At 49.2% G+C, this 13342-nt stretch overlaps 1 protein-coding gene across 4 annotated transcripts in view; it reads left to right on the top strand.

Moving 5' to 3' along the window:
• CTIF (cap binding complex dependent translation initiation factor) overlaps positions 1-12519 on the top strand; it is a 198228-nt gene extending 185709 nt beyond the window's left edge. For all 4 annotated transcript variants that reach the window (XM_044431076.1, XM_044431072.1, XM_044431073.1 and 1 more), the window contains 2 exons: positions 2459-2512; positions 3654-12519. In XM_044431076.1, coding sequence (XP_044287011.1) covers positions 2459-2512; positions 3654-3869 — 270 coding nt within the window. In that variant the 3' untranslated portion in view covers positions 3870-12519. The remainder of the gene's footprint in view (positions 1-2458; positions 2513-3653) is intronic.
• Positions 12520-13342: the final 823 nt, after the last annotated feature.

Raw genomic sequence — 13342 nt, forward strand, 5'->3', positions numbered from 1 at the left:
CAAGCCAACTTGAGTGCCATTTTTGGTAGGAAGGTGGAGTGCAAATAAAATAAATACACAAATGCCAGTGCCACCATTTACACACACTAAATTCCTCCAGCTCTGGAAGGGAGAGCCATCTTAGCCAGCCAGGGAATTGACTTCCCCGTCTCTTTTCCAAGTCCAGTTAAAACATGGGGGAAGCAATTAAGAATCCAGCACGAGGCTAGATGTCATCTCCTTAGGTCAGTCTTTGTTCTTTGCACGGCGTTGTTTTCATCACTTCCCTTTCCTCGTCCTTGCCCGGTTGTGATCTCCCAAAAAACCTTTCATGTGGATGTAAACAGGGTTGCCCCACTGGCATCCACCCATGCGCACAGATGCCCTGTTTGCCGTAGCCCCCATGCAGAGGGGGCTGCGCATAAGGGAGAACCCTCAGGCTGATGGGTGGGGGTCTTTTCAGAGGGTCTGCTGCTCCCTCTTTTGGGTATGCCTTCTGCATTTGTGTGTGCGTGTCCTCTCCTCGTGTTTTATATTTCCCTGGGCTCTGGAGGTGAAGTCACATCCTTGTCTCGCTTGATTAGGATGGCTTCAGACAGCCAGGAAGTCTAGTCTGCCGGCTGGGTGGTTCTCCCACATACACGCAGCATGCCAGCTCTCTGGACAATGATGTTCTGCTTCCAAGAGCAAAGTCTGCTGCGAGACTGATAAAGAACATTCCACTGAGAGACCCCCACTGCAGCTTCCTGCCTTCCCCATTCAGGGGCAGGACGGGCAGGCGAGACGGGGTGGGTGTCCCAGCTTGTCTGCAGGCTTCCCAAAGGCGTTGCTGCATCGGTCACTGGGAGACACTCTGCTGGACTGAAGGGGTCTCCCACTGGGCCAGCAAAGGAGCAAACAGCCTCCCAAGAATTGAGACCAGCAGCGTGTGGTTCGATGTATATGCCCTATTTCCTGGCCGCCTATGATGAATAACAGTCAGCCCTAGGCAAGTGGGTAAAGGGGAAGTTGGCTCCTCTTTCCTCTGAAGCTGCTTAGCATTTATATAGAGCTACTGTAGCATGATGGAGTTCAAGAGACCCGGGTTCCAGTCCCTACTCAGCCACTGGGTGGCCTTGGGGACTAGAACCTTGTAAGCTGCCCACAGCCTCTGTTGTTCCACTTCAGACTGCACGCAAGCAGACCTCTGGAAGCGCAGCGCCATCCCATAGCCAGAAGGCCAGCTTCTTTCCCTTGCCCCACGGGGGGGGGGGGGGTGTATGGAGGGGGTGTGCCATAGGTGGAGAGTGCCCTGCACTCCTTCACGAGCACCGGTGATCTCTGCCTTCCAATCTCCTTGGCTGAAACGGGCAAGGGAGAAATGAAGGGAATAACCCTGCTGTTCGGAAAGCGGAGGACTGAAGACGTGTGGAAATCCGCTTCCAGGAAGACCTTGCCAGCCCAGAGCGAGATGCACTGGCCATAAATTGCAGCGGGAGGATGCTGAGCACAGGCCATCTACCCCCTGCGACGGCATCGCTCTTCCACTGCGCTTTTTTAAAGCAATGATTTCAGATCTCGGGTGAAGCGAAAAATGCAACTGGTAGAGGACTAGCTGTGAGGGAGCTCTTTTGCTCAAAAGAAGCCCTGCGAACGCTGCAGGAGCATTCTAGGTCTGTGGGAGTTTTTCCCATGCTGCCGAGATGCCAAGCCCGAGTTGATAGCCTGAACTGCCGAAGGCCAGGGAGGCTTCCCGTGGCAGTGGCGATCTTTTTACAAGTTGCTTCTGAGCTGGTAGGTGGCTGCCCTCTGCCTCCGTGCCAGAAGAGCTCTTATTTAGACACTGGAAAAGAGGGCATCCGCTTTCAGACATGACTGGTCCACAAGCCAGGCTGTCAATGAAGGTTACCTTGGCAGGTGATCTTTCTCATCATTTGTCCTGTCACAGCTCAGCATGGTGGTGAGATTGCCAGGCTGGGGAGCCAGGAGATGCGGGTCCTAGTCCCCTTTTGGCCCTGAAGCCCACTGGGTGGCTTTGGAGCAGTCACTTGCTCTAACCCAAGCCAGGGCTGATGTTGTGCAGATAAAAATGGACTGGCGGAAGACTAGGTAAACCTTCTTGGGTTTCTTGCAAGAGGAAACAATATAAACTGTCGCATGGTGCACATACCCAGCCGGGTTTCATTACGGTTGCGCAGGGGCACCCCGGCAGGGGCCTGGTGCATGACTTTCTGAGCATCCAGCCTCACGCCTCCCCAGTATCTTTTGCCGCAGTTTTGCCAGCCGCCATGGAAATCACTGCTATCGCTGCCGGTGCGCTTTCTGTCTGTGAAATAAACCAATCTCCCCTCGTTCACCTCCAGTTGCTTTTTCCTGGTGGGTGCCCAGGCCTGGAGCAGAGTCTGATGAAAAAGATTTCTAGCTGCCTCGGAACGAGAAAGGATTTCCTAAGCCGATTCCTAAGGAGTTCTCTCTCCATTTTTGTCTTGTGTGTCTGCAGTTGCTGCAATCTCAGGACCTAAGGGAAGACGCTGTCCTTTGCTGCTCGATGGAGGTAAGAATCCCGAGCGATTCTGCCCCCGCTGGCCCCCCTGCAGTCTCTTGGCCAGCCCGGGGTTCTGCTGTTATTTTTAAAGCCACGGGATCCTGAAAGGGAGGCTCTAGAGAGCTTTCATCTGTGCCACGAAGCTGGAAGCCCACATTCAGAATCCACAAAGCTGTGTTTATTCCTAATGGGTTCCCACTGCAGGCTTACCAGGGGCAGGTCCTTGGCTCTCATAACTTGGGAATGGCAACAGGAAGAGGATCTGGGCAATCCATTGTCCTGGCCCCATCTCAGAGACCTCACAAAGGCCTCCATTCCCAGACCTGATTCTCAGAGAAACACTTCCTGCCACAAACACTTGTACAAGCACTCTATAGATGCCTTCCTCAAGCAGGTGCCCTTTGGGTGTGTTGGGTTACAACTCCCATCATCCCTCAAGCTGGGAGGCTAGAACTTGTAGTCCAACACATCTGGGAGGCACCAGTTTGTGGGAGACAGGTTTACGGCCTGGACCCATATGGAAGTCTGCCTCTTGGGGTGCAGAGGTACCATACGAACATTTGTGCTTGGTCCCCCTTCCGGCAAAACATTGTCCACAGTCGTTCTAAACAACTGCAAGAGGCACTCTGTTGGGTTTGCTGGGCGCAGCCTGCAAGTCCTGCTGCACCCCGGGGCATCGGCTGGCCTTGAAGTCATCACACATTTCCTGGGCTTTGCTCCCACATCTGAGCCACTGCCTTTCCAGAGCCCCGCTCTTTGGGAGGGACAGATATTCCCCTTCAGGCCATCTCCAGTGGCTTTCCAGGATGAGGCAAAGACCCTCTGCCCTGGACCTTTAACATATTCCTTTGCTTTCATGGATCTGTTTATGCAGATGACACTTTATAGAGTCGCTGCTTCTTATTTAACGTGCTCGTTATTTCAAGGCGCTTTAGACCTTTCACTGTAAACTGCACTCGATAATGCACTGGAAGGGTGGGTGATGCATGCAGACCATAACAGAAAATGCAGAATCGTCCAGAGACTCCAGCAGTTCATCCTTTGCATCATTCCTCCGGCTGTGGGCAGCGGGAGGAAGATGGGACCGGCACCGGGAGGGCTTGCCGCTCTTTCCACCCAGCTTTTGACCCCTCTGTCACTTTCCGGACAGCTGCAAAGCACCGGCCGACTGCTGGAGGAACAGCTGCCTGAGCTGATGACGGAGCTGCTGGCCATCACGCGCGACAAGATGCTGTGCCCCTCGGAGTCCATGCTGACCCGGTCCCTCCTCCTCGAAGTCATTGAGCTGCACGCCAACAATTGGAACCCGCTGACGCCCACCATTACGCAGTACTACAACAAGACAATCCAGAAACTGACCGCCTGAGAGGAGGGCAGGAGGCAGGAGGCTGGGAAGAAGACACGCACTTTACAAACACAAAACACAGAGCAGAAAGGATTCGGGAAGGAACTGAGCTGCGGCGACCAGAGAAGGGACCGAGAGACCTTTTGTGGTCAGATACCTAAGAAGAGAAACCCCAGCATGCTTAAGAAAACGTTCGTTCGTGGGGGCAAAGCATGTTTCTTTTCAGCTGTGTCCTCAGGCGCCCCCGCCGCCCTTCTCCCCCGCTTTGTTTTGCTTTAGGTCCCCCTTTGATTAAATCCATTGCTCATGCGGCTCAGCATCCCGCCAGGTCATTGTCTGGGTTCAGAAAGAACACGGCCAGCTTGAATAGCGCGTCAGAGGGCGAGCACGGACGGCTTTCACGGCATCCTCAGGGCTTGCACCAGCCAACTGGCAGAAGGCAGCGCTCAGCAGATGTCCTTGAGGGGGACAAAAGCAGACACGTTCCACACCAGACGCTGGTAATTGACAGCTCTTGTCAAGCAGAGAGACCCCCTCCCCTCATTTCTTCCACTCCTCTTGTCTTCGAGGTTTTGTCTCCTGTCGTCTCCTCCCCTTCCACTGCTTTGTACCCTGAAGCCCCATTCCAGATTAGACATTCGGGGGATGAATTTCTCTCTCTTTTCTTTAAAAGAAATTGCACTGGGAATTGGTTTTCTTTGTTGGTTTATTATTTTATATACATATGCATACCTATATCTTATATACTCTTGAATGGAGAAATTACTGTCAAGCTTTTAAAAGCAAACATATGTTATGATGTGAGCTTCCAGTTGCTGGAGGATCCTGACACAAGGAAGCAAAAATGAAAAGAAAAGAAACTTTACAAGTATTACAGTCACAAAATATCTTGCCAAGGGGTTATAATTTATACAGCCCAATCCTATACAGAGTTCGGTGGCACTTCCAAGTAAAAACGCAGCTCCACACATCTTTATTTTCTTAGGAAACGCCAGCGTTACATCAGTCTCCTGCAGCAAACCTGTAATGTACGAACTCTGTACGAGTGTACGCTTCCTTAAACACCCACCGACATCTCTCTTGGGACTCCCAGCGCTGTCTGTTTTTTCCAGAGGCATATACAGGTGTGCTTAAAGAAGCGTACACAGGTGCATGTGTGCACCTGTTACGTATTTGTTGCATTTGTGTTTCTCACAACAGCTATGTGTGCGTATGCCTTAACTGCGCATGGAGCGTAGCTTCAGTGGAGCTGGCAATTGTGTGCCAACAACTGCGAGGGATAGTTAAGTCCAAGGCTCACCTGTGGATGTGGAAGTGGCCCGTGCCCACTGAACAGAGAGCAGCTCAGCCATTCGGAAGTTAACCCTTTCATTGCTTTGTATAAATAGTCTACAATTAAATTAATAGCTGTAAAGGTGCAGTTAAGTTAGGGCCACTACGGTTGAGCCTGCAAATAATAAAGGGTGTGGGCTGAGATGGGGAATTAAGACTTGAAGTTTTTCTTTAGATGCCAGTAAATAGAAGGTGAAATGTGAGTATATGATATTTGAAGTTTGGAACAGGGATAAGATGTGATGAAGGAAGGAAGGAAGGAAGGACGGAAGGACGGAAGGACGGAAGGACGGAAGGAAGGAAGGAAGGAAGGAAGGAAGGAAGGAAGGAAGGAAGGAAATACACATTTAAAGAAGGCAGACTCCTGGCCAGCAAGATATATTTAATCTTATTTTTATTTTCCAGCATTTCATAGTGTGGTGTTGCAAAACCTTCTAATTTAAAGTGAAACGTACCCCGGTCTTTCCCTCACTTGAGAACAGCCTTCCCCAGCCTCACACTTAGACAGCCATTGTCCTCACCCCCAGCCAGATGTGCTGAGCTAACAGGTTGTAGCGGATCGTATCTGGAAGGTACCAGGTTGTGGGAGGCAACTTTATTATTATTTTTTATTATTATTATTAGAACATTTCTATGCTTGTAGTTCGCTGAACCCTTCAGCTACTCAGAAAGGTCATTATTCCGTATGAAACAAAGCATCAAGTCAGAAGGCAGTGCAGTGTCAATGGCAGGAGGGGAAAATGCCCCGGGAAGGTTCCTACGAAGCCCCTCCGCCTGCACTGGGGATCTTTCCTGGTAGCTGGCATTGCAAGCAGGAGTGACCCGGATAGTTGCCAAGCAGCATAAGAACCCCCCAAGAACAGCCGCGCTGGATCCAGCCAGGGGTCCATCTCGCCCAGCGTTCGGTTTCCACAGTGGCCAGCCAGTGGCCTATGGGACGCCCACCAGCAGAAGGCAGGTACCAGAGCGTCCTTGCCCCCGTGTTCCCCAGCGACTGGTGTACACTGGCACGCTGCCTCTGACACTTGGAGGCAACATGGCGCCCGCCAGACGGCTAGCCGTTCATGGCCTTGACCTTCATGAAGGTGACCAGTCCCCGTTTCGAGCCATCCAGGTTGGTCGTAGCAAAGCCCATCGGCCGGTGTGCTGTCCACGCGAGTGCTGGCAGGGCATGATGGTTCTTGTCCTCAGTTACTTTTAGCCACCCCGACATTATTGGCAGTAGTCCACTGATAATCCTGGTTATGTCACCCAGGGGCTCCATAATGAAGGAAAGCTGGGATATAAACATTTTAAATAAATACCATAAACAACACTCCCTGCATAGCAACATTCAGTGTTGGGGTTTGGGCTGAACACCCTCCTTCACAGCTGATACTGTGCTGATTCAAGCACTGGCGCCTCCAGGGGACCCTTGCCTAGTCTGGACTGGTTGGACAAGTTCGCTGGGCTGCCATCCCTGGCTTCAGAACCATCTGGCTCAGGGATCGTTGGACACCATGGTGAGAACTCCATGCTACGGGGAGAAAACCCTTTTGGAACAACTTGGCTCAGAAATAGTAACTAGGATCTCTCCAAGTGCAGGTTTTAGTAAATCCGATTTTACCTGCCCTGGGATTTGTCTACACCAAAGGAGGGTGGTGCTGTGAGGAAGTCTCCAACTTTTGGTCCTCTGAACGTTTTGCCCTGAGACTTGCCTCAGCATAGCCCGTGACAAGGAATCAAGGGGACAGGTTTGCTGTGGGACCCATCCCTGACTCTTTACCAAAAGCACCGTGTCACTTCCAGAAGGCTCACGTCCAGGATTCAGACCAAAGGACTGAGTATGTGAGAAGTGACCTGAAGGGAAGCACTACGGAATGCTGTCCCGAAACACAGAAGTCCCTTGTAGTCTCCTCCATGAATTGGTCCAGTCCCCCTTTTAAGTCTTCTAAGGTCACTGCATTTTCTGGCAATGAGTGCATTGCATTCATCATTTTATTTATTTTATTTATTTTTCGATTTATATCCTGCCTTTTTCCTACAAAGGGCTCAAGGCAGCTTACATCATCTCTCCTCCTCCATCTTATCCCCACAACAACAACCCTGTGAGGTAGGTTGGGCTGAGAGTCTGTGACTGACCCAAAGTCACCCAGTTGGTCTTTCCAGTATCAAAAGATACTGTGCAGCCACGCCATCTTTTCCTCCTCAATGGACTTAGAAACAAGATGGAAGAATTGGTGGGTAAATATGGCAAGTTCCCAAGTGGAGGTTTCCACAGCAGGACTCCCCATTAAATCCCACGAAGGGTGGCAGGCCTCCATCCCCAGAGCCCCCATTAAATCCTCCGAAAGAGGTGAGATGATTGCATGACAAACATCTCTTCCGAAAGCTCTCAGAGTTGCTTCCCAACCTTCCTTTTGTCCCCGGTCCCAAACTAACAGCCAGTCCGTTTTCTTGCATGATTCCCAGCCTGGATGAACTTCTGTGACTCTCAAAGAGGAGCGCTCTTCCTAAAGTGCGGAATGGGTCCCCCATCTTTCCCTGTTACCAAAGAGTCGTGCACTCGTTTGGGACAAGACAAACAGGAAAATAGCTTCTCCTGCAGAAATGGGAGGGCAAGCAAGTATCTTTATTGTGGGAGAAACCTCCCTTCTGTTATTGCCAAGTCCCTTCTGGAAACAAAGGAGTAAAACAATTCCCTTGCTTAGCAGTAAAGGTGAAAAGCAGAGATGAACAAATGAATGCATCCACCAACTGCTTTTGTCAGGTATCAAATTATCTCCTGCATTTCATTCAGTGCTTTCAATTTGACCAGTGAATAGTATGAAAAGAGGGAGGGGGCAGAAGAGGGGGACCACCCTACGACAGACCTGTGTGTTATTGCCTTTTGAAAGCCCTAAATTTTCACTTAATCATTTGCAATTTTCTTAGAGCACAAAGAGGCAGAGCCAGCCCACATGACAGTAATTCTGTTAAAGTGCTTTGCTGCCGCCAGCCATGAAAACTTTGGCCAGAGATGGCCTTTAATAGAGATTGCTTTTGAGTAGCAGCCGTGGACCCAGATACAGAAGCTTAATGGATTTGGTCCCATTATTTTGTTCGGCAGAGCTGGGATTCCTCCTGGCCGCCTTTGCACAACAACAGCTGTGATCCTCCGGTGTTAGCAATGTCCGCTGCCCTTTCAGGACTGTAATTTATATGCAGCATCCTTTAATTTCATTTCTTTCAACCATCGACTTGATTATATAATGTGATATTCTGATTGTTCCACTCGTCTGTGGAAATCTAAATGCTGGTGAAATTATAAACAGCCTCTCTCCAGCCCTTTGGCATTCAACAGATCCTACGCAGAATAACATTTCTTTTAGAAATCGGGGCCTGGCTCCGCTCACGTGGCCTGAGTGTGTTACCCCAAATAGGAATTCACGTGCCCAGTTGTTACTCCATGTACCAGGGCAGGTCATATCTGATGTGGCAGAAGCTGCAGGCAGATCAGCTGGGGAAGGCATTTTTCAGCAGAATGGGGTCGTCTGTCACCAGCCGCAGGAAAGCAAGTCCTTACGTACTTGAGATGCATCCAAGTTCAGCGTGGACCAAATCCAGATGTGCATCAGCTGGAGCTCCAGTGGTGGGACTTGGTGCCTTCCATGGGATCCATGTTGGATCCAGTTCTCCCCATGAGCATGTCAGGGCTCTCTTGAATTTGTGGGGCAGGACAAATGAGGCTATCAGAAGAGGGAAAGGGTCACCCAATTTTGAGGGAATACCGGTCCAGTTTTGGATCATTCACTCCCTGTGCCCCTTCTCAGATTGCTCAGGAGCGCCCGTTCGTCCCCAAAGAGTCTTTTTTACTAGGTTCCTAGCTAATGCCTTTTCTCACAACATAGTGATACTGGTCAGAGGTAACAGGTGAATAGATTTTGCAACCTGGAAGGCAGGGCCCAGGTGACATTTTGCATCAGTGCAATGAAAAGTTGTTTCCTTAAGCCTTAAGGAGAATATGCAGGCTTTGGATAGTTTAATGGTGCAATCCAGTTTAGGAAAATGTCCTACAGGTCACAACTGCTCCTGTAGAACACTTTCTGTCCAAACATGGATGGAATTACCACTTAAAGGAATTTTATGCTTTCTTCACAAGCTGTTTTTCTCTTCCAACACCCTTCCAGGTGTTTTACCTCCTGCAAGAGAGTGTTACGGTCTTTTTCATGGAATGTCTAGTTTGGCCCTAGATCTGTGACAGAGCAGGAATAGTGTCAAAGAACTGCAGCAGCTGTCCTGATGCATTCTTAATGTCCCTGAAGCTGTAATGAAGTTGGAAATGCCTTTCCAAAGCTCCATAGCTAGACAGATAGAGGGGTTAGGAACTTCGTGCAGACGGACTAAAAACAGTGCCCCCGATTGCCACGTAAAAAGCCAATTGAAAGCATTCTTTCGAGCATCTGGTCTCTCGGATGCTGGCGGGTGCAGACAGATGCAGAGAAATCAAGTAACTGATTTCTCAAGGGGTCCCAAGACTCTGCAGGCACATATTGAGAAAGTAGCTAGTGCGTAACCCAGGCTGGATGCGCCCGGCCAGGTAAATGCAACCTCGTTCGTGGACATATTAGAATATTTGTGTGAGTCAGTGAGGAGCTTGTTATCCTTAGAGGTTAAGTTTTGATTATTAAGATGAATTTGGATAAAGGGACAGATTGGTTTGCATGTGTTCCTATTGATCTTTTGGGGACCCAGGAAATGAACCACACTCCCCGGAAGTCCCTTCTGGCTGCATTTTTAATTCAAGAACATTCTCTCTTCCTGGTCTTCTTCTCTGCAGGTTTTGAGTACTTTATTAGGGCCTGAGTCCCCATCGTTGCGATGAGGGATGGCAGCTGTGGAGGGAGGGCCCGAGCATTGTGGTGACTGGGGTTGGTTGTGGGGAACAATAGCTGTGTGTACAAAGGCACGGTGTGCTTTGCCATGGAGTCCCTGCTACTGCAGACCAAGATGCCTCCCCTCGTTGGCCAGGAATGGTAGGAGCTGGAATGAATGGCAACCACTGACATGCGGCAGTCAGTGGAAGGTGCCTTCGAGAATATGGGGGACGACTAAACTGTGCTTGCCCTCGCTGGCTGCAGCCACGGAGACTCAAACTAGCCCTGTTTCCGTAGCCCTGTCCTCAGCCCTGTTTCTTGCTCACACGGAAGTATTAGCAAATATGGGGAACTGGCTTTGATTAAAGATCCTGTTGAAGCACCACGAGGAAGGAGAAAAGTGGTTGGCCTTCATGTTTCCATTGCAGGAAAGAATGGGTGGTGAACCCGATTGCAATGTTGCGGGGAATTTCAGTAAACGTTTTCAGTGTTGGCCAGCCTTCTGTCTGTCTGTCTTTCTTTCAAGGAAGGTCTTAGGCTTCCTTAACAGCCCTCTCTTGGAAATCCCACATGGGGCATTCTGAAAGTACTTGTCTTTTTATTCTGAATGCTAATCTGGAATGACGTCCATCCCTCATTCGGTTCTTATGATTATTGTGATATTTCTAAAGAATCAACGTGCTCTGTGTTTGTCGCATACACTTCCAGGAACAGGTAAAGTACACAACTAAACCTTAGAATGCCTCTAGCCATTCTTTTGTTTGACAAATGCATTTGTTTGAGTAGGGAAAAGAGGTAAAAGATTTTATGCAAGCTTTCTCACAACCCTGGGCCATTCATGTTGATAAAAGGCACTGGATCGGTTCATCTGGTCTAATGCGTGTCCAGATTTTAGTATTCTCTGCAAAGGGAGAGGAGAAATCCACTTTTTTATATCATGCTTTAACCACATGGAATCGCATAGAGCAAGGTTAGGCAACCTCTGAAGTTTGGCTGCCATTCCATTGATGGCCGCTGGCCCATGTAGAGGCTGGAATAACCTCTCAGTGGTGGGCAGGATGTATAATACAGCTGTCCACATCTAGCAGTGAAACTTTCCGTGTGCCTCGGTGGAGCATGGTCGTTGACTAGGGCAAAACGGAGGAGCCAGTGTCCTTCCACAATCGTCCCCTCAAGGCGCAGGAAGGCCGGCCATGGCCCTTGGTCTTTCCAGAATCAGACAGCCATGCAGTAACGCAGTCTTCCTGCAGACGCCTCCTAGATCAGCCTTCCCCAACCTTGTGCCTTCCAGACACATTTGGACTGCAACACCCAAAATTCCCAGTCAGTAGCCATGCTGGATGGGAATCCTGGGAGCTGCAGTCCACATGCCTCGAAAGGCCGCCAGGTTGGGGGAAGGCTGCCCTAGATGTTTTGGATTACAATCTGCCAACATGCCTGGCTGTCTGAGACTGGCAGAAGCTGAAATCTGGAAGGCGCCATGTTCGGGAGGGCTGCAGTAACATTCGTATGGAATAAAGATAAGAGGCCGTCATGAGGCTCAAGTGCCATCGGTCCTAACATATCTGCTCAGAAGTCATCCTGTTAACTTACTCCCAGGTAATTTGGCTAGAGGATTGTAGTCCCAGGTGAGCCCCACTAGGACTAAAGGGCAGAGCAAAGGTGTCCACTACACGTCTTGCTTCAAGTCCAGGAAAGCCAATTCAAGGCTTGAAGGCTACGCCATGGACAGGACACTGGGGTTCTTCAAACATGGCTTAAGTGCTTATGTGAAAAACCTCAAGGGCACCCTTTCTATCACAAAGGGGATACCCCAAATAGGCAGGACTTGGATTGCAACCTCCTTTCTTACTTTCCCTGCAGGTGTGCTCAATTTTATCAATATGTGTATTATTTAATGCTAACCTTTTCTTAATCTAGCTAATCATAATACTTCAGTCACCAGGATGTATCCAAATGGTAATGTTTAAAGTGCAATCCCATGCATGCTTAGGCAAGGGGGAGAAATCCTACAATTTCACTGGCTGGTGCATATTGGGAGTTGTGGGCACATTTTCCTGTCCAAACATGCATGGGATTGCACTCTTAAACTATCGAAATCTTGTGTCAAAAATGACAATGAAGCCGTGATTTCCTTTAGAACACAGACTTGTGCTAACAGTGATTTTTTTAATTGCAAAAACGTATTTATTTTGTTTGAAAACCAACATTTAATTTAAACATTTATCATATTTGTTGTTGTTTTTTAAGTGCTTTTGTTTAAAAAAAAGGTTTAAAAGGAAAAAAAAAACATTCTGGAACTGAGGAGACTTAGAAGTTTGTTATAAGTGGAAGGCACATGCGGAGAACATTCTCCCATCATTTCCTGCCTTGAATAGACTGTTAAGGAAAAGGAGAGGAGAATTCTTCGTGGCGATTCACTTTTGTTTATGGAACATCCCGAACCGCTCTATGCTATAAAATACATCATCTGATGAGAAATAAAAGTTTCAAGCTCAATGGTATCACTTCTGGTGGTCTACTTATTGTGTTTGTCTTGGAATGGAGCATGTAAGAAAAGGAAGATAATACAAAAAAAAAAAAATTGCAGAAGCTGCATGTCCAGATAAAACCATTAAGGAGCGATTAAGCATTTTCCCCTTTAAGAGACGGAAGTACAGACGGTAATCATAGAATCATAGAATAGTAAAGTTGGACGGGGCCGTGAAGGCCATCTAGTCCAACCCCACACTGCTGCAGGAAACAAAGTGGCACCATCTTGTACATTGGTATTTCTGGCCCTGCTTATAGCCTCACCCACAACTGGCATTACTGAAGGCTTGTCAAAACCTTGCCCAGAGAAGCTACTTCATGGCAGCTCCTTTTGGCTCTGCTACACAACGCAGGCTTCAGCCCGTGAGTTGCGTTGCCCTCCGAGGAGGCCACGATGCTACAGCCAGCGTCCAGGTAATAAACCCCACTGATGCTTGCTTCTGAAGAAGGCATGTGGAGCTCAGGAAACGAGCCCAGGAGCCAGGCCCGGTGCTCCTGAGGCCCTCGTCCACCCTCGCAGGCGTGCCGCCTGTCCTTCAGCCACCAGGAATTTGCCAGATTCTGTGCAGCTTTTCTCCATTCCAAAATGTGATGCCTCTCCTTTTGGGGAGATTCATGCGGGCAGCAGGGCTGTGGAGGAGGAGGAGCAGGAGATGTCCTGCCCCCTTTTGCAGTTCTTTGTCCGAGCAGGTATTGACTGAGATGAGGCATTCCCACCCACTTCAGTGAGAATGCCTCTTCTTTTAAGATGGTCACTGCCACCCCTGGATTTTCTAAGTACCTGTATGTAAAACA

Source organism: Varanus komodoensis, unplaced genomic scaffold (genome assembly GCF_004798865.1).
Source record: "Varanus komodoensis strain SLA01 unplaced genomic scaffold, ASM479886v1 scaffold22, whole genome shotgun sequence".
NCBI lineage: Eukaryota > Metazoa > Chordata > Lepidosauria > Squamata > Varanidae > Varanus > Varanus komodoensis.